This window comes from Balaenoptera musculus, chromosome 4, assembly GCF_009873245.2.
Source record: "Balaenoptera musculus isolate JJ_BM4_2016_0621 chromosome 4, mBalMus1.pri.v3, whole genome shotgun sequence".
In the NCBI taxonomy this organism is placed as follows: domain Eukaryota; kingdom Metazoa; phylum Chordata; class Mammalia; order Artiodactyla; family Balaenopteridae; genus Balaenoptera; species Balaenoptera musculus.
Genome location: NC_045788.1, coordinates 38,287,240 through 38,306,260, shown reverse-complemented (window position 1 = coordinate 38,306,260; position 19,021 = coordinate 38,287,240). Strand labels below are relative to the sequence as shown.

Genomic DNA, 19,021 nt, shown 5'->3' with positions numbered 1-19,021 from the left:
TCATCAGGAACCCAGTCTCCTCCTCTCTCTGCTCAGACATTCTTCAGATGGGCTTCATCCCCAGGCTGTTAGCAAGATAGGGGCATACTTCCACGCGGCACACCCAGACACAACAAGGGCCTACCAAGTCCTGCATGCTCTGCCCCCTCTCCATTATCCCTCGGACTTCGCACCCTGATACTCTCCTCCTTGTCCTCTCCCTCCAGCTGCACTTGCTTGCTCTTCTTCAAACATGCCGGTGGACTCCTGCCTCAGGGCCTCTGCACTTGCTGTTCCCTCCACCTACAGTGCTCTTCCCATACATGTCCATCTGGCTCCCTCATCTCCTTCAGGTCCTAAGTATCAACTTCCCAGTGAGGCCTGCCTTGACCACACTATCTAAAATTACAACCAACTCCCCATCCCCTTTCAGGCTTAATTTTTCTCCAGCATGTAACTGCATCCAACATAGGGTTCATTCCTTTGCCTCTCTGATTGTCTGGGCTCCCCTTGCCTAGAAGGTGTGCTCCAGGAGTACGGAGATGCTTATCTGATTACCCTCTCTTCACTTCCCCCAGGGCCTAGCAGAGTATGTGTTCCATAAATTTCTGTAGAAGAAAAGACAGACAAGAGATGGACAACGTCCAGAGGAAGAAGTGGGGGAGGGGGGATGTTTTCAGAGATGGTGCCCCCATCGCATCACCCCCCAGGCTTCCCCCGGTATATCTCATCCAGAATCGCGCATGCGGGGCCTCAACTAGTCACTGGCAAAGAGAAGGGACTTCCTTTAGCTCCACAGTGGGGCTGGGGTCAGCGGGTGTTGGCGAGAGGTGGACCCCTGAAGAAAATAAAGAGAGGTGGGAAAAAGGATGAGGGGAGTGCATCTACTTCCTGGTTCTCCTGGGCTTTCCCTCTGTGGCCTAAAAACAAGGCCATCTCACCCCTTCATGCCAGGTGTCTAAAAAGAGTCGTCAACCCTCACTGCTTCCACTGCCCTACAGCCCAATCCATGCCTCACTTCCCTGGAATCTGGCTTCCACGCCCATCTGTGCCGCACCAGGGTTATCAATGTTTCTAAGTCCACTGGGGCCTCTGGGGCCTTATCTGGCTCTGCCCTGCTGACCACAGCAGCCTCCTCTCCAGCCCCAGTTCTCTGGCGACCTGTCCCACTTCCAAGGTCATTGTGCTATAAGGACCCCCATCAATGCCGGCTGCGTCCCGCCCCTTTCTCCACCCGTTTCCAATTTCATCTCCTGGGAAATGAGCTCCAAGCCTTGGAGAACTGAAGCAGGTTTGCTCTGAAACCCTAAGGGCTTCGAAATCACAGCAGCCTCAGGGGAGAGAAACCAGGTCCCCAAGCTGGGTTGGGGGCGCGGGGTGGCGCCAACCCGGCTGCTCTCCCTTGGGGGAGGAGTCTTCACTGCCCCCCTCGTCCCCCTGCCCGCGCGGCCCGGGCCAGATACCCCGGCCCCGCGCCGCGGAGGCGCCGCCGCGTCCGCCGCGTCCGGAGCCGGGGGAGCGGGAGCCCAAGCGGAGTGGGGCGGGGCGGAGGGGCCCAGGGGCTTCGGGAAGCGCCGAGAGGGCGCGGCCGAGGGTGACCCGGACTCCTTCCAGCCGGGGGCGGAGGGGAGGGGCCCGCGCGGCTTTATTGCCTCGAGCGCCGGCGCAGCCCGCTCGAAGCCCCGACCCGTCGAGCGTCGCGCCAGCCCGCGCCCATGCAGCTCCGCCGGCAACCGCTTCCCGCGCCCCGGCCGGGGGACCCGTACCCCGCCGCCCCGCTGCTCGCGCTGCTCCTGCTGCTCGCCCTCCAGGGGGCGGCGGCGGCGCCCGCGGGGTCCGGGGACCCCGAGGACTCCGGGTGGCGTCAGGACGCGGAGCTCCCGCGCGGGCTCCTGTCGCAGGCGGCGCGCGCGGCGCTGCACTTCTTCAACTTCCGCGCGAGCTCGCCCAGCGCCCTTCGAGTGCTGGCTGAGGTGCAGGAGGGCCGCGCGTGGGTGAGTACCAGAGCGACACAGTGGGCGCGCGCGGGGACCGGCCGCGAGGCGCGTGGGTGGTGACGCCTGGGTACGCGAGCCTGTGCGCCCAGCGGCGGATCCGCGAGGGAGACTGTGATGCGCCAGGCGCCTGCGGGGATCCCGGCTCGCGCCTCGGCGCCGGGAACTGTTCAGGCGTGGAAAGGCCCGTCAGTGCGCGGAGTCCGCAGAAAGCTGGCTCGTTCTTTCTGGCATTTACGGGGCCATAAAGATTTTTTACAGGGCAGCTCCCATACCTGGGAAGGAGGTGCATGGGGAAACTGAGGAACAGGCTCAAAAGGCAAGGCTTGATCTTTTCTGCGACTACCCAGAGTTGGTTGCTATGGGGTGGTCACCGAGCATTAGTTCTGGGTGGGATTTCCAAAATCTAAGCCAGTTCCCAGGCCGAACCGCTGACGTTCCCTGGTTAATTGCAGGCCATCTTGCAAGGGCTTCTGGATAATATTGCAATTTACGCGTTGCCCTGGGCAAGAATCTTCGTAATCCTGGCGTCTGCTTTAATCTAATGAGAGTGAGTGAACCAGGGCTGTTTTGTAAGAACGTGGCATCTCATTCGGTTGCTGATTTCAAGGCACTGGCTGTAGGTACCATTTTGTGTCTGTGAAGCTACGTTGCTTTCTTCATCAAGGAGAAGATTACGAAAGTTACAGAACTACCCTAAGTCTGTCCCAAAAGTGACGATGCTTTTTCCAGTAATCCTCCAGTATTCCACAAAGCCTGTAGACTCAGCCTTAAGGAATCTAGAGTTTAGTAAAGAGTGTAAATAGAATTTTAAAGAGTGTCTGTAGGATTTTTCTTTAAGACTGTTCTAGACGTGGTGTTAAGGGTGTGAGAAAGCCATTTGGAAGCTCGGCCTTGGTTCTTCAAAGACTTAACCCTACACCCAGCTTGTCTAGATTTATTGAATGGTGAAATAAAATTTTCCCTAAAAAAAGGCAACCTGTGCTTGTCACCTGTTCTAACAGACCTTGCTGTGTCAGGGAGGAAAAAGTTCAGTTTACCAGCCCAACGGAGAAGTGAGGGAACAGAGCTTGAGAACTTTCTATCAAAGTAAGGGAGTCGCCACCTCCCAGAGCCCAAAGAGGGCCCCCCCTGAATATTTCCTCCCTGGTTATCAGTGGGAAGGATTCCCTACAGAAAACTAAGCTCAGATTTCTAAAGTGCACCAGGAATTTTTCAGGTCCCAGGAATTTTTTTTCTTCCTTCTAAGACCATAAAAAGAATTAAATAATAAAATGATTTGCATTTTCATGCATTTAGTTAACCCCTTCTTGAAAAAATAAAATACTTGGCCTCTTTCATAAAATAAACTCAATCCAAGTGAGTTAAGAAAAACTTCCTGTCTTACCCACAGAGAGCTCAGTTACTGTTTTCATCTGTAATAATATAATCCTGAATTTTAAAGGGATCTCCTTTTTTGGCCTAAAAAAGCTGGGGGGGATAATCAATAAATTAGAGGCAGGTATGCATGAGAGGGAGGAGGAGTTAAGAAGTAGAAGAATCCAGGGCATTGACCCTAAGAAACGATACCTTCCTCCATCATCTGGTTTACCTTTACATTTCCTCCCAAAGTGATTATAAATGTTTTAACATCAAGGAGCCAAGGAAGAGAACTTAGTGATTTTCAAGGCCAAGACTCTAGAGACTAAAGTGGTTTCAGTTTCCCCCTGGAATTCAGTGAAATTGCTTGATTGATTGAAACTGTTTGAATGAGGAGAATAGACACCACCTGCAAGGAGCCTTCAATGCAAGGAATATCTGCTTCAATTACAAGAGCAGTTGTAGCATTGATAAGAGGTGGAAAATGATAGACTCTCAAAACTCTTTATCCAATCAGTGCATTATTAGAGTGAGCACTGAGTTGCTGGACAATATCTGTCAGTCCTCTAGGACTGACCCGGGGTTAGCAGGTGGCTGGGTGGGCGAGAGAAGTGTAGCTGATAGCATCCTTCTCCATCCTCGGGGTCAGTGCATCCCTTTGTATTACAGATGAGAGGCTGGGACCAAGTCAGGGTTTTTCAAACTAATGGCACACTATTGGGTTATGAAATCTGTTTAGTGGTTGCAGTTTTTTTGTTTGTTTGTTTTGTTTTAAATGAAATAGTTTGGAATACAAACTGTTTAGAGTGCATTGCCGAAGACAGGGTAAGTAGTGCCTCAAAATGTTGCAAACATATATGTATGAACTGGGTCATTATGAAGCATGCAGTTCTTGCTATGTGTTTCAGCTGAAAAAATTTTGAAAGCCAGTGAACCAAATGATTTTTAAAACCTCTTCCAGCTCTGAAATTTCTTGATTCTAAGTGATTTTTCGGTTCTGCAACAAACCCTCATTTTAGGAACACTGTTGCCCTCTAGTGGTAAAATGCAGTAATAGCTGTGGTAGTAAATGCAAGGAAGTATTGAGAAGAAATTAGAGCTAGCTGGTGAGCTTGTGAGCATTCTGTTTTGTTTTGTTTACTAATTGTAAGGAGAGATCACAGACCATGATTTGTGTTCCCTCATTGCCCTTATCTGATGACCTCTCTTTCCTGACTATACACTACCCTTCCACGACCAGGAGGCTATTTTTCTGATGCCTTAGGACCCAGAGCATGGAGGGGTGGTGTTGAGAGCTCCTATGCTACCCAGGGTATCCTAGATCAGCCCTGCTCCCGACGATCTGGGGCTGTCTCTTACACTGAGGCAAGTATCCTCTGGCCAGTCCTACGACAACCGGCCCCTGCCCCAAGCAGCCGGTGAGAGGCCAGCCCTTCCCTGGCATTTAGAGAGACTGGCGAGATCTTTGTGTGCACAAACTTCAGGAGAAAGGCAACCCATTTGAAATCAGCCCTTGCTTGGGGATTGCTCACAAGGACCAGGCCAGGACCAGTAGTTGGAAACATCAATAATTGAAACAATTGACCAAAGGTGGGGCAGGAGGGAGTTATGCCCAAACCTTAACTGCTTCAATCTAAATTAAAATCAGTAGGGGGCTTCCCTGGTGGCGCAGTGGTTGAGAATCTGCCTGCCAATGCAGGGGACACGGGTTCGAGCCCTGGTCTGGGAAGATCCCACATGCCGCGGAGCGACTGGGCCTGTGAGCCACAACTACTGAGCCTGCGCATCTGGAGCCTGTGCTCCGCAGCAAGAGAGGCCGCGATAGTGAGAGGCCCGCGCACCGCGATGAGGAGTGGCCCCTGCTCGCCGCAACTAGAGGAAGCCCTCGCACAGAAACGAAGACCCAACACAGCCAAAAAATAATAGTAATTAATTAATTTTTAAAAAATCAGTAAATATAAAACTGTCTTTTTGTGTAGGGCGAAGGCCATTAATTGGCACTCCTTGCAGTCTTTCTAGCAAGAAGACACACCCATAATGGGCATCTGTGATTTCCATTTTTGTTTACTTACAGTGGAGGGAGCACTTGCAAAGAATACAGTTCATGATCCTCTCCTTTTACTTTTCTTGACTTTTCTTGCCTATGACTCACCCATACCCAATTTACCAGCAAGAGTTTTAGAGACTTGACTTCATCAATTCTTTCTACTGCATTTAACTTGGATTTTGTGGACATGACATCTTTTTTTGTGGCCCCTCCTCACCAGAACATTTAATGATGCAGCTAGGTAATGAGTACACCTGGCATAGGTAAGTTTGGGAGCAAAACAGCTGACTTCTGGTGAGCATCCGGCCGCCCCAGCACTGGTGGGCTGGGCTGCTGTCCCCCGCCCCCGCGGGCCCGGGTGAGTCTGAAGGCGGAACAGAGCCGGTCTGCTGAGCCACAAGGCAGCTGGGAGAGCGCCTAGTCTACTAAGAAAAAGCTTCTTCTTTTATCCCTTTTCAATCTGTGAAGCACTTTAATACAGCACAATTCATCTAATTACTGCTCTCCTTGAAGGCCTCTCTCCATTAATGTCTAATTTAGAGGTGATGGTTCACAAGAATAGGAAAGCAATACATCAAGCAGACCATAGAAATGAAAACTGGAGACTGAAGAAGGTCGCAATGAATATGGAGGGGAAAGATAAGTAATAAAACCCTTAAGTGAAAGAATCTCTGCTTTCATGCAAGCAAGGCTCCTAAGTGCTTTTACAGCCCTCGTGAAAGAACAGTAGAGGGTGGCTATTGGCAGGATGCAGGTGGCGCTCCTCAGCGCCTTCTGCCGTGAGGATGAAACATAACAATCCTGAAAGCACAGAACCGAGGCCCAAGCCTGCCCTCCTTTCCGGGCACTGCCACTGCTGAAATGGCACAGGTGCCCCCAATGGCTCCGCCCACCTCCCACCGCGGCGCCCACCTGGTCTAAAGGCTCTGATTGCAGAGTCTGGGTCCAGTATGGGGTGGGAAAGGCCACTGGCCCTGAGGGTAAACTTAGCCCTTGGCCTTCCTGGCGCGTGTCCCTCAGTCGCTCAAGCCAGCTGCACATGGATGAGCAAACGCTTTTAACCAGCTTGTAAGAAGTTGTTTTTGAACCGCACACGTTTTTTTTTTTTACCAGCCCACAACATTTCCACTTGTCTTGCCACACGGGGAGTCATAGCCAAGGGTGCGTGTGATCATGGAACATTAGTAGTGATCCCAAATAAAGACCACCATTGGTGGGTTGTGAATTTAACCATCAGGAGTGTGGCTTGGCTGCACACTCTTCCTTGAACGGCCTCGGTGGTTCTGCTGGAGATGGAATGTAAATAGCCCTAAGATGACTCATCTTAATGAGACAAGGAATGTTAAATCCACACACATAAACACACACACATGCACACACACAGTCTCCCAGATCCAACCTGACCCTTGATCTCAATTCATCAGCATGAATCACCCTAGAGATTTATTCACACTTTTGCAGCCGCGGTATTTATTTGCCTTTGTGATGGCCCCTCAGTTGAAGAGGTTTGCACAGAGCTGGTCCCACAGTAGCAATAGCAGTTCCCCACTCTGGGTTACTTCTTAGGATCGTTCAAGATGCCTCTAGCCAGTAAAGTCGAGTTATGAAAGAGTCTTGTACCATAGCTGTGTACGAGATGTATATGAATCCACAATGGCCCCAAGAGGAGGTGCCAACACAGAACACTATGTGGAGGATCACAGGTAATTTTGTATCTGTGTTAGTTTCACTGCTGTAACAAATGACCACAGACTTTGTAGGGAAAAAAAAACAACTCCCACAAATTTATTCTCTTACAATTCTGGAGGTCAGGAGTCTGAAATAGGTCTCACTGGGCTAAGATTAAGGTGTTGAAAGGGCTGCATCCTTTCAGAAGATTCTAGGGGAGAATCCATTTCCTTGCCTTTTCCAGCTTCTAAAGGCCGACCGTACTCCTTGGCTTGCCCTCCATCTTCCATCTTCACAGCCAGCAGGTAGCATCTCCTGAATATAACACTACTCTCCCTTATAAGGACCCATGTAAGTACACTGGGCCCACCTGGATAATCCAGGATACTCTGTCCAACTCAAGATCCTTAACCCGATCATATTGGCCAAATCCCCTTTGCCTTGTAAACATGTTCACAGATTCCAGAGATTAGGATGTGGACATCTGTGGGGGCCATTACTCAGCCTAACACACCCAGCTTCCAGGTGGCTGCGAGCTCATGCAAGTGTTTACCACACTGCCGGACACGTGACTCTACCCAGGAGATGGCAGCTCTGGCTGATCTCTGCAGCCTTGGTAACCTCGTCACCCCCAAACACGCCCACCCTCCACAACCCGTGCTGGTACTTGACTGTAGGCTGCTTTGTTCTCTTGCCCTGCATGTGTGTCTGCTTCCACAGGGTGGAAGGCCTCCCTTTATCTCCACTGTCGTAGCATAGGGACCTGCTAAAGACAAATATTAAGTATTAGATGAAAACACAGGTAGCTGGACGGGTGCTGGGACCACTGGGCATCAGGAACAGGAGGCTGGGCCAGGCCCCGACCCATTCCCAGCCCTCCTGCAGGAGGAGGGAGATCGAATACCTCAAATCTCTTGCAACCAGCCTTTTCTAATTTTCTGAGCCCCACCTTGAGCTAGAGGGGAAGCAGAGGGGAACACTGCCGCTGGTCACTTCTACCCTGGCTCCTTTGGAAGAAGGGTCAAGAACTCGTACTCAGAGTTGGCCAAACAGATTAACACACAGTATTCTGTCTCCTTCTCTCCACTACTCCTTAGCCTGTTGAAGTGTCCAGTGCAAAGATCTCCTTGGACCCCACAGGATGGGGCCTGATCTGGAGGTCATGGACTTTTGTTCCGTAAACTGCAATCGCCTTATCTGGCATTGCCCAAGAGAAGGAAAATGCAATGAGATAATTCCAGGGTATAATGTAATACGCTGATGTTCTCTCTGTCCAGAATATAAGAGCAGCATAGCAATTTTTGTCCACAGATGAGTTGTTTACTTGTCTCCAACTAAGCCTGACTCATAAAACTAACCTTATGAAATGAAGAAGTTTGCTTTTCCTGGAATGGCATGACATTTATGTTTTCTTACCAAATGTGAAGGCTGGAGGGGACATTTAGAAGCCGAGTCTGTTAGGCCAGTGAGGCCCACTGTGTGCCCGAGGGGAGAGTAGCATCACCGTTTGAGCTCTTGACAGCTGGTCTGTCCCCACTGCCCACCCCCTCAATGTGGAAACATGAAGTTTAAGGCTGTCACCACCGGCTCTAAGGTCACATGAAGGAAACATGCCTAGGAACCAGTGGCAGAGAGAAAAAACAAGAGACAGGCTTCCCCCAAAGCACAGGGTTTTCTTTTTCTTTTTTTTTTTTGCGCTGCGAGGCATGTGGGATCTTAGTTCCCCAACCAGGGGTCAAACCCACACACCCCTTGCAGTGGAAGCGCAGAGTCCTAACCACTGGACTGCCAGGGAATTCCCAAGGGTTTTCTTTCTGTAAATGAGCTTTGGGCAGAATGTTATCTTTGGAGACTCCCAGAGTCGCGGTGTTTTTGTGACCCCTGCGGCATCCGACAGCAAGGTTTCTCTGGGTACCGTCCCTGCTCTTACATTTGCCCTAGGTTTTTGTTGTGTTTTTTGAGTGAGTTTAAAGGGGGTGTTAGGTGTTTAAAATGTGCTCTTAGAATAATAAATACCTATTCTCCATCCCTTATCAAGTTCCTCAGTTTTATGTCCAGTACTCACACCCAGTATTTCAATGACTTGACTTTAAACAAGCAAGCAAATGTTGTATAGTATCTAATATAAAGATAGTCTGGACACGTGCTGGAGGAGACATCTCTGATCTACTGACATGAAAACAAAAGCTTTGTGTTTTACAGAAAATAGCTTTTTACTGAAAATGAGACATGGCTTAGTAGAGTTGCTATTAGAACATGTAATTTTTAACTTCCTGGATATAAATGGCATAACATGGCCAAGTCGTTATCCATGTAGCAAGAAGGAAGGAGTGAATTTTCTTCAGAAATGATTTAAATCCAGACTGCCTTCTCCAAATGTTCCTGCTTGAAAAACAGCACATGCTATGTTGCCACGGAGTTTTATCACCTGCACTCCCTGAAGCAGAGGGTCGATCTGTCCCATGAACTTCCTGAATCATCATGACCTGATTTGCCAAAGACTCCAGGTGGACCAAACTTTGAGATAACATTCCTCTGTTTCATTTAGTCTCATGATACCCTCAAACCTTTGGAGAGAATTAATTGTCATGTCCTCAATCTCCTGCTCATCTGTCTTCTAGTGACAGTCACTGGAGCTACTTGTTACTTCCTGTCCCTCTCTCTGAGCTTCAGTGGTTCCACTCAGTGTCTAGAGAGAAGTTCTCAAAGTGTGGTCCCTGGACCAGCGGTAGCAGCGTCAGCATCCCCTAGAACTTGTGAAAATGCAGGGTCTCAGGCCCCACCCCAGGTTTACTGAATCAAAACTTGGGGTGGAGCCATCACACTGTGTCTTATTTAGCAAGCCCTCCAGGAGATTCTGTTCCAGCTCAAGTTTGAGACCCATGGCTCTGGAATAAAGTCCCTTAAGAGACCTTCTCTAATCTGGCCCCATCCACCATGGTGACCTCCACTCCAAGTATCCCCGCTATTAACTTGCTAATCTCCCCAGCCTGGCTGCTCACCTGTCTTCCTGAGTGTCCTTGCCCTCTCTCTCCCCAGTTGTCTCCAGCCTAGTCCTCCTGGAGATTCCCCCTCCTGCGCTGCACTGGCTCAAGCTCCCACTTAAACCCTGCCTGAAAGAGTGCATCCAGGGACTCCTTCCAGAGTCTCAGATCATCGTCACTTCCATACTGTTGTGGATTGTTGTGTCCTCAAAAAAGATACATTGAAGTCCTAACCCCCTGTACCTGTGATTATGACCTTACTTGGAAATAGAACCTTTGCAAATGTAATCAAGTTAAGATAAGGCTATACTGGGTTAGCATGGGCCCTAAATCCAATGATTGATGTCCTTATAAGAAGGTCATGTGAGGGCTTCCCTGGTGGCACAGTGGTTAAGAATCTGCCCGCCGGTGTGGGGAACACGGGTTCAAGCCCTGGTCCGGGAAGATCCCGCATGCCGTGGAGCAACTGAGCCAGTGCACCACATCTACTGAGCCTGCGCGTCTGGAGCCCGTGAGCCACAACTATTGAAGCCCACGAGCCACAACTATTGAAGCCCACAAGCCGCAGCTACTGAAGCCCGTGTGCCTAGAGCCCATGCTCCGCAGCAAGAGAAGCCACTGCAATGAGAAGCTCGCGCATCACAACGAAGAGTAGCCCCCGCTCGCCGCAACTAGAGAAAGCCTGTAGGCAGCAACGAAGACCCAACACAGCCAAAATAAATAAATAAATTAAATAAATAAGTTTATTAAAAAAAAAAAAGAAGAAGGTCATGTGAAGATACAGAGAGAAGAATGCCATTTAAATACAGAGACAGAGACTGGAGTGATACAGCTCCAAGCCAAGGAAGGCAGGGATTGACGGCCACCACCAGAAGCTCGGAAGAGGAAAGGAGGGATTCTATCCAGAGCCTCAGAGGGAGGCCAGCCGTGACAACACCTTAATTTTGGACTTTTGGCCTTCAGAACTGTGAAAGAATCGATTTCTGTTGTGTTAAGGTACCCAGTTTATGGTACTTTGTTATGGCCACCCTAGGAAATGGATACACACTCCCGGCCCGGCTGTCTCCCTTCCAGAAGGTCTGCGTGGTCTTGTCTAGAGGAACTGTGGTTTTAAGCACAGTCCAACTCTCTCAATTCCTCTCTCTCTCCCCCTCCCTCTCTCACACTTCACGCCCGCACACACACTCACACTTCCCACACACACACACCAGGCAGCTTTCTTTCCGCCCTCTCTTAAAGGGATTGACAGGGTCTGTTTGTATGACCTCTGTGCTGTATAAGGGGAGAGCAGGGGTCTGGAGCCAGGCTTCGCTACTTACTGGCTCTGTGACTTTGGACAATTCCTTAACTTTGGGCAGGTGCCTCAGTTTCTTCATCTTTAAAATGGGGATAAGATCAGTATTTACCTCAAAGGACTCTTGTGCTGTGATAAGTAGTTCCTGGGCGCTGTGTTAAACCACATGAAACATGTAGTGAGAGCTCAATATATATATATATAACATATATATTATAGTTTTTATCATGATTCTACCCAGTGGCTAGCAGAATGCTTTATACACAAGTGCTGAATAAATGCTTGACACTGATTAGATAGGGATTTGAGGAACATTTTTTTTTTGACCCCCCAAAAAAAAATCTAGTAAGATGAGTTTGTCCTATGAAGGCATTCTGTGGTACACTTTCTTAAACAGGACTTTAAAAGTGGCCTGTTTCCCTCCCAAATGATTGCAAGGGAAGCCCCAAATCAAAGTGCTGATCACTCTCCTAAAGAGCCTGTCCTGAGGCAGGGCGGCTGCCTGGGGCTGCCCTTCCTCATGGCCTTTGGGGACAAAAACCAAGGAACCTACAAAATCAACCAAACACACAAAAAACGGGTTAGAACATAAACCACATCATTGGTGGTCCGTGACTGTAAAGCATTTAGTTCTAGGCTACAGTACATAAGTCCTCTTTTACACGTAATTAAAAAGAAATCTGTAGCAAAGAGCTACTAATTCATTCCTTCAGGTTATACAGCCATATAGTAATTTGCTTTGTTTGCCAACTTTTTCTTTACATAAAAAGCTTTATTCTGGAAAAGATTAGAGCAAGGTGCTGTGCCCCTGGCTGTGCCTGGAGAGGGATGTGAACTTCCTAATCTGTTTGGCATGTGGGCAGTTTTGGCAGCGTGGGGATGGGAGGAGCAGAGCCCCATGATCCGCTCCGCTCCGTGGGAACACTCCTCACGTCAGGAAAGCCAGACCTGCTTGTCACCTTCCCTGCGCCAGCCTTGGCTCTTTAAAAAATGTCTGTTTAGCTTTTCAAAAAATGTCATTAAGTGAACGGATTAGCTTTGCATCATCTGGCCGTCACAACACATGTTGTAAGCACAGAGGGGGGACCACCTGACCTTGAGAGTTTGGCTTTGGCTCTGTCCCAGGTACGGAACTTCTAGATTCAAAACCACTATAGTGAGCAGTTTACCTCACTCTGCAAATCTGATCACACCAACAACATGAGGGACAAAAACACAAGTTTAAGATATGGGGTGGGGACATCCCTACCGAGTTACTTCGGACTTAACGTTTTTTAAATGACTTTCTATCTTGTTAAAAGCCCATTCATGCACTTGTTGGTTCCAGGTACAAAGCTGAGGGAATAACACCCTCATTACCTTTGCTTCGTGGAGACCCCTCTCTTATGGCTGTTTATTCTCTTTTATCCCCTTTCCCATTGTCGACTGAAAAAAAAATGCACAACCTAAAAGTTGAGAGTTACGTTTTATTCGGTGAACTTACTGAGGACTATAGCCCAGGATGCAGCCTCTCAGATAGCTCTGAGGAACTACTCCAAAGAGGTAAGGGAGGTGCCAGGATATGTAGGAGTTTTTGCTGAAAAACAAAAACAAAAACAAAACAAAACAACATGTAGTTCAACATCAAAAGATTATTGCTAATCACAAAAACATCTCAAGTTAGTGATTTTAGTGCTTTTCTATGTATGGGAAGATGCAAGAGTCTGGGCTTATGTAAATCATTCCTTTGATAAGCATCTTAAATATATAGGGCCAGTATCCTGTGTTTCTCCATCCTGAATTCCCCTCAGGGCGCACTTTCGGGGTTTTAAGCCTGCAACATCCTTTGTTTACTGAAATGGCAGGCGACATTCTTTGTCCACAGTGCCTCTTCTTGGTCATAAACTTGACCAACATTTGGGAGGCATTTCATGACCAATTTTGTCCCATGGCTCTAGGAAAGCTCATTCCTAGATCAGGTGAGGATTCTGTTGATAGGCCACTCAATGTGCTAAGTTTTTTGGATTAGGCCCTGTTGATAATCTAAAATTCTCTGGATTGCCTGTTCTACTAGTCTGTTATGATCCAGGAAATGTTTTCTCTTGTTGCTTCTTCCCATATCTACAGTTGCATTATTACAATTATTCTACGTAGAGTTATATATGTGATTGATTGCCTCAAGACATTTAGCCGTCATTAGTTTTGTTGGAGGCCTGGTTACACATTGGGTAATGCAAGAGACAATAATCTCATAAAATAGACAGGATGTAAATAATACACCTGTAATGTTAATAAAGTACAGCAGAGAAAGGCACAAGCCATAAATAATTTGAAAACAACAAGAGAACAGATTAAAACAATGATTAGTATAACTAGCTGTAATCTGGTCTCAATAAGCCATCAAATCCACAGGGGAGCCAGCTGGATAAGCCAAATTCTGGAAGGGTCATGTAGAGAGAAAAAGGTACATGTTTCATCTTTGTTTACAAAGGTACACTTTATCAGCTTGTTGTAGATCAAAATTAGCGTAAAGGGAAAGATTTTCTGGAAAAAAAGATTAAAAGCCAGTATATTTCAGAAAAAAATCATAAAATTATAAATCATATTTATCAATTCATTCAGTCCCATGTAATTAATTCCAGCTGATCTGGATGAAGTCATCAGGTTTTCCGTTAGGGTTTTGTAACTTCTTACTGAGTTCAGTGGTATGATCTAAAAGTTATCAGAAACAAATTTGTCAAAAGTCGTTTTTACGAATCCTCTTGAGAATCTTCATTTTATAAAAGCATCAGAGTAAAATAGTGATTGTCTATAAATGACAAAAGACTTAAAATGGCATGGTTAAAGATCTGTTTACAGTGTAACTGACAAGAGACTTGGTTATTTCTGTGTCATATGACATTTTAAGATAACAACTAGAATTATAACTGATAACATTATATCAGGACATATCAGATTTTTAGGAATTCCATATAAGTTTTGGAATATCTATATTAATGACATTTACCCATAAAATAAGGTTTTATCACACTTATTTGACAATGTTTCCCATGTAATTTAACATGCCAAATAAACCTAATTAGTTTAATATCTCTCCTTGGGATGTTTCAGGGGTCCTTTGAAGCATCCCAAAGTTAGCTGAAAAGTCAAAAGAATCTTAATTAGAATTTGATATTTGGGAAGTTTGTTATAAAAAAAAAAGTCAAGTTTTTAAAACACTTGGTCAAATAGGATCATAGGTCACTGTGAAGCAATAGTTATTCACTCAACCAAAGTGACAATAAAAGATTTTTAAGGCAAATAACAGACCATTTAGAAGGCAAAGAAACTCACAATCTGTTACCAAAAGTATTTAGTTCAACATTCCAAGAAAACTCTGTTCTCTTAACAGAGAAAGAAAACCAAACTCCAGTCCTGCACTGGCCCACCCTGAACAAAATTCACTTACCTAATTAAATTCAATCCAAACCCAGCCCGACCATGCATGGAACAACTTTTTCAGAGCTGTCTTTCTACAAACCTTTCACACTTTCTATATCCATTTTAGTTTGTCCCTTATTTTTCCGCCCAGAGACAACCAGCTCAAGGACAAAATCTCTCTTTTCCCTTAACAAAATGTACTTCCACTCCTCATACCTTCTTTTGCCAAAAACACTCATCCTACTTTCCTTGCATACTAGATCATGTGAACCTGTAATTCATTCTGGCCAGTTTCCTTTATACTTGGAAATATTTAATTTGTAAGTGCTTACTATTTAGTCAATTAAATAGAGCTCTTTTATGAGTTTAATTTTGATAATGTTTTCCAGAGGTAAAAACACCTATATGTATAATGTACACACTGACATAAACAAACAAAAATAGAGATCTCATAGCTTCACTTTAACACTTAGTTTTGAATCAGGTATTACGATATAAACTTACTAGTTTATAAATAAGTTGGAATAAGTCAACTTTATTTTCTCAGATGACCAAGACTTTACTATTGATATTTGTGGAAAAGACTTCTAAGATTTGTATTTGTTCTTGATGATGCCCTAAGGAAGCTGTGAATTAGATTTTGAGCGAGGGAGCCTTTCCAATGGTTTGAGTTTTAACAGGCCATTTCTTTCCTTTTTTTTTTTTATTTGTATCAGGTTTTACCTGATTAAGTGAATTAGGCTCAGTCTCAGGTCATAGTAGCTGTATCTACATTTCTGATTTGTAGAGACTTGAAACCAGACAGTTGCTTTTAATACCCCAGAGAACAGATCTGCTGCCTAAATTATACTAAAAGATTGATTTGTCCAACAACATTTTCTTTAAGTTGCTTTTTTTATATCAGTGAGAAGATTTCCAACTAAACTGAAATTCAAGAGTTCTATGTCCTAGAATTTTAAGCTTTTATTTATCATGCTTTCACAAGTTTGCATAAGGGATTCAACAGAGGCCCTGTTTCTGAGTGCACAAGTTAAACCCAGAGCAAGAATCTCTATTATTGTTTTTATTGGCCCCTGAATATTAGCACTCAGTTTTTATTTCATATTGTGTGGTCTCAGGTAACCGTGTTGGTTTCTTTTAGTATGTTTAACTAATATTGTCTGAGGGGCAGATTTATATGCCCTGTCTTATACCAGGAAGGGGGAGACATAGTGTCTGTCTTACAGTATAATTAGGGAAAAAAGATGTAACCATCTTATAAAGCCCATTTAAACATACCAATTTATGTAAGCTTTCATCTCAATTCTATCAACTTTTATACCTTTAACTTTAGTTTCCATTAGGACCCCATCAATAAGTCTTGGTCTTACAAGGAGTCTTAGATGCTTTTCTTTTTTTTAATCTCCCAACCATTTAATCTATTTTTGTATAAAAGGCTCTGGGGTCCCCAGCGAAGGGCTTAGCTGAGAGATTCAGGCCCTTTTGTCAATCTTTTAACTTGATTAATTGGCCTAACTGTTGCCCCAAGCAATTGCTGGTCAAGTATCTCAATGTAATTCCACCCCGCCCCAGCCTTTATATATATAACTGGGGTAAATAAAGCAGACTTGTTTGGGGCCTTTTATGTTGGGGACCAGTAGGGGTCCCTTTAAACTACCCAACCTTAGGTAGTGTTGTATCAAAACCTTTTGTTTTAATCCCATTAACATCTGTTTTATTTATCCCATTTCTTAATAACCACCTAAAGATTTTTATCCTTTTGGTAGGAGTCCCTTTAAAATTTCCACCTTGTTGGGAAGAAGTCTCTAGACTTTCCCCTCAGTTTTTTCTCCCTCCCTCCCCATTAATCAACCTAATTTACATTAGTTAACGTAATGTTTTTATTAGGATTTGTAAGACCCACTGAGGGGAAGCAAAGGCCACAAATAAGACTTCCCAAACTGGTTTTTTGTTTGTTTTAAACTAAGGGAGTGGGACTTCCCTTGTGGCACAGTGGTTAAGAATCTGCCTGCCAATGCAGGGGACCTGGGTTCGATCCCTGGTCCAGGAAGATCCCACATGCCGTGGAGCAACTAAGCCCGTGTGCCACAACTACTGAGCCTGCACTCTAGAGCCTGTGAGCCACAACTACTGAGCCTGCAAGCCACAACTACTGAGCCCACGTGCCGCAACTACTGAAGCCCGCATGCTCTAGGGCCTGCGTGCCGCAACTACTGAGCCTGCGTGCTGCAACTATTGAAGCCCGCGTGCCTAGAGCCCGTGCTCTGCAACAACAGAAGCCACTGCAATGAGAAGCCTGCGCACCGCAACGAAGAGGAGCCCCCACTCACCACAACTAGAGAAAGCCTGTGTGCAGCAATGAAGACCCAATGCAGCCAAAAATTTAAAAAAATTTAATTAAAAAAAATTAAACTAAAGGGGTTCTTTTGATTAGCCATTTTATATATACATATACCTATACATCTCCAACTTCTGATTTGTTTTTTTTATAGGTGCCAATAAACAACTATATAATAAGAGCTCTCTAAAAATTTACCAATTTTGAAGTTTCTCCAATTTAAATGATCCATCATCTGGCCATTAACAAGATATATCTTAATAGTGACTCAAACTAGGAAGATGAAAGAGGCATCCCCACAAGAGAGTGCAAAGCCTACACAAGATATAGAAAGTTTACTCCTGGGAATCCCCTGGCAGTCCAGTGGCTGGGACTTGGCTCTTTCACTGCGGCTGCCCGGGTTCAATTTCCTGGTCAGGGAACTAAGATGCCGCAAGCTGTGCAGTGCAGCCAAAAAAAAGAGAAAACTTTACTCCCCAAAATAGTCAAAGAAGGTAAAGACCTTTTTTGCACAGGTTAAGATGACAAAGCCCCTGAGAGTTGGTACAGCCAGACAAAATGACTTCTCAGAATCCCAGCCGATTCCACCAACTGCCAAATGTGCACCATATGTATACTTTCCGGTCATATGGTAGTTCTTTTTAGTTTTCTAAGGAACCTCCATACTGTTGTCCATAGTGGCTGTATCAATTTACATTCCCACCAACAGTGCAAGAGGGGTCCCTTTTCTCCACACCCTCTCCAGCATTTGTTGTTTGTAGAGTTTTTGATGATGCCATGCTGACGAGTGTAAGGTGATACTTCATTGTAGTCTTGGTTTGCATTTCTCTAATAGTTAGTGATGTTGAGCTCTTTTCATGTGTTTGTTGGCCATCTGTATGTCTTCTTTGGAGAAATGTCTATTTAGGTCTTCCCCCCATTTTTTGATTGGGTTGTTTGTTTTTTTTTGATATTGAGCTGCATGAGCTGTTTGTATATTTTGGAGATTAATCCCTTGTCAGTGGCTTCATTTGCAAATATTTTCTCCCATTCTGAGGGTTGTCTTTTCGTTTTGTTTATGGTTTCCTTTGGTGTGCAAAAGCTTTTAGGTTTAATTAGGTCCCATTTATTTATTTTTGTTTTTATTTTCATTACTCTAGGAGGTGGGTCCAAAAAGATCTTGCTGATTTATGTCAAAGATTGTTCTGCCTATGTTTTCCTCTAAGAGTTTTAGAGTGTCTGGCCTTACATTTAGGTCTTTAATCCATTTTGAGTTTATTTCTGTGTATGGTGTTAGGGAGTGTTCTAATTTCATTTTTTTACATGTACCTGTCCAGTTTTCCCAGCACCACTTATTGAAGAGGCTGTCTTTTCTCCATTGTATATTTTTGCCTCCTGTGTCATAGATTAGGTGACCATAGGTGTGTGGGTTTATCTCTGGGTTTTCTATCCTGTTCCATTGATCTATATTTCTCTTTTTGTGCCAGTACCATACTGTCTTGATTACTGGAGATTTGTAGTATAGTCTGAAGTCAGGGAGCCTGATTCCTCCAGTTCCATTTTTCTTTCTCAAGATTGCTTTGGCTATTTGGGGTCTTTTGTGTTTCCATACAAATTGTAAAATTTTTTGTTCTAATTCTGTGAAAAATGGCCTTGGTAATTTGATAGGGATTGCATTGAATCTGTAGATTGCTTTGGGTAGCATAGTCATTTTCACAATATTGCTTCTTCCAATCCAAAAACATGGTATATCTCTCCATCTGTTTGTGTCATCTTTGATTTCTTTCATCAGTGTCTTAGTTTTCTGCATACAGGTGTTTTGCCTCCTTAGGTAGGTTTATTCCTAGGTATTTTATTCTTTTTTTATTTATTTTTTATTCCTAGGTATTTTATTCTATACAGTGGTAAATGGGATTGTTTCCTTTATTTCTGTCTGATCACAAGAGATTTCTGTGTGTTAGTTTTGTATCCTGCAACTTT

General features: G+C 45.2%; 1 protein-coding gene across 1 annotated transcript in view; it reads left to right on the top strand.

Annotated features, from left to right (window-relative positions):
- Nucleotides 1-1,654: 1,654 nt before the first annotated feature.
- Nucleotides 1,655-19,021, top strand: part of RARRES1 (retinoic acid receptor responder 1) — a 41,029-nt gene continuing 23,662 nt past the window's right edge. Inside the window, exon 1 of the mRNA XM_036850013.1 lies at nt 1,655-1,973. Within this exon, the coding sequence (XP_036705908.1) occupies nt 1,695-1,973 (279 nt within the window). The 5' untranslated portion in view covers nt 1,655-1,694. The remainder of the gene's footprint in view (nt 1,974-19,021) is intronic.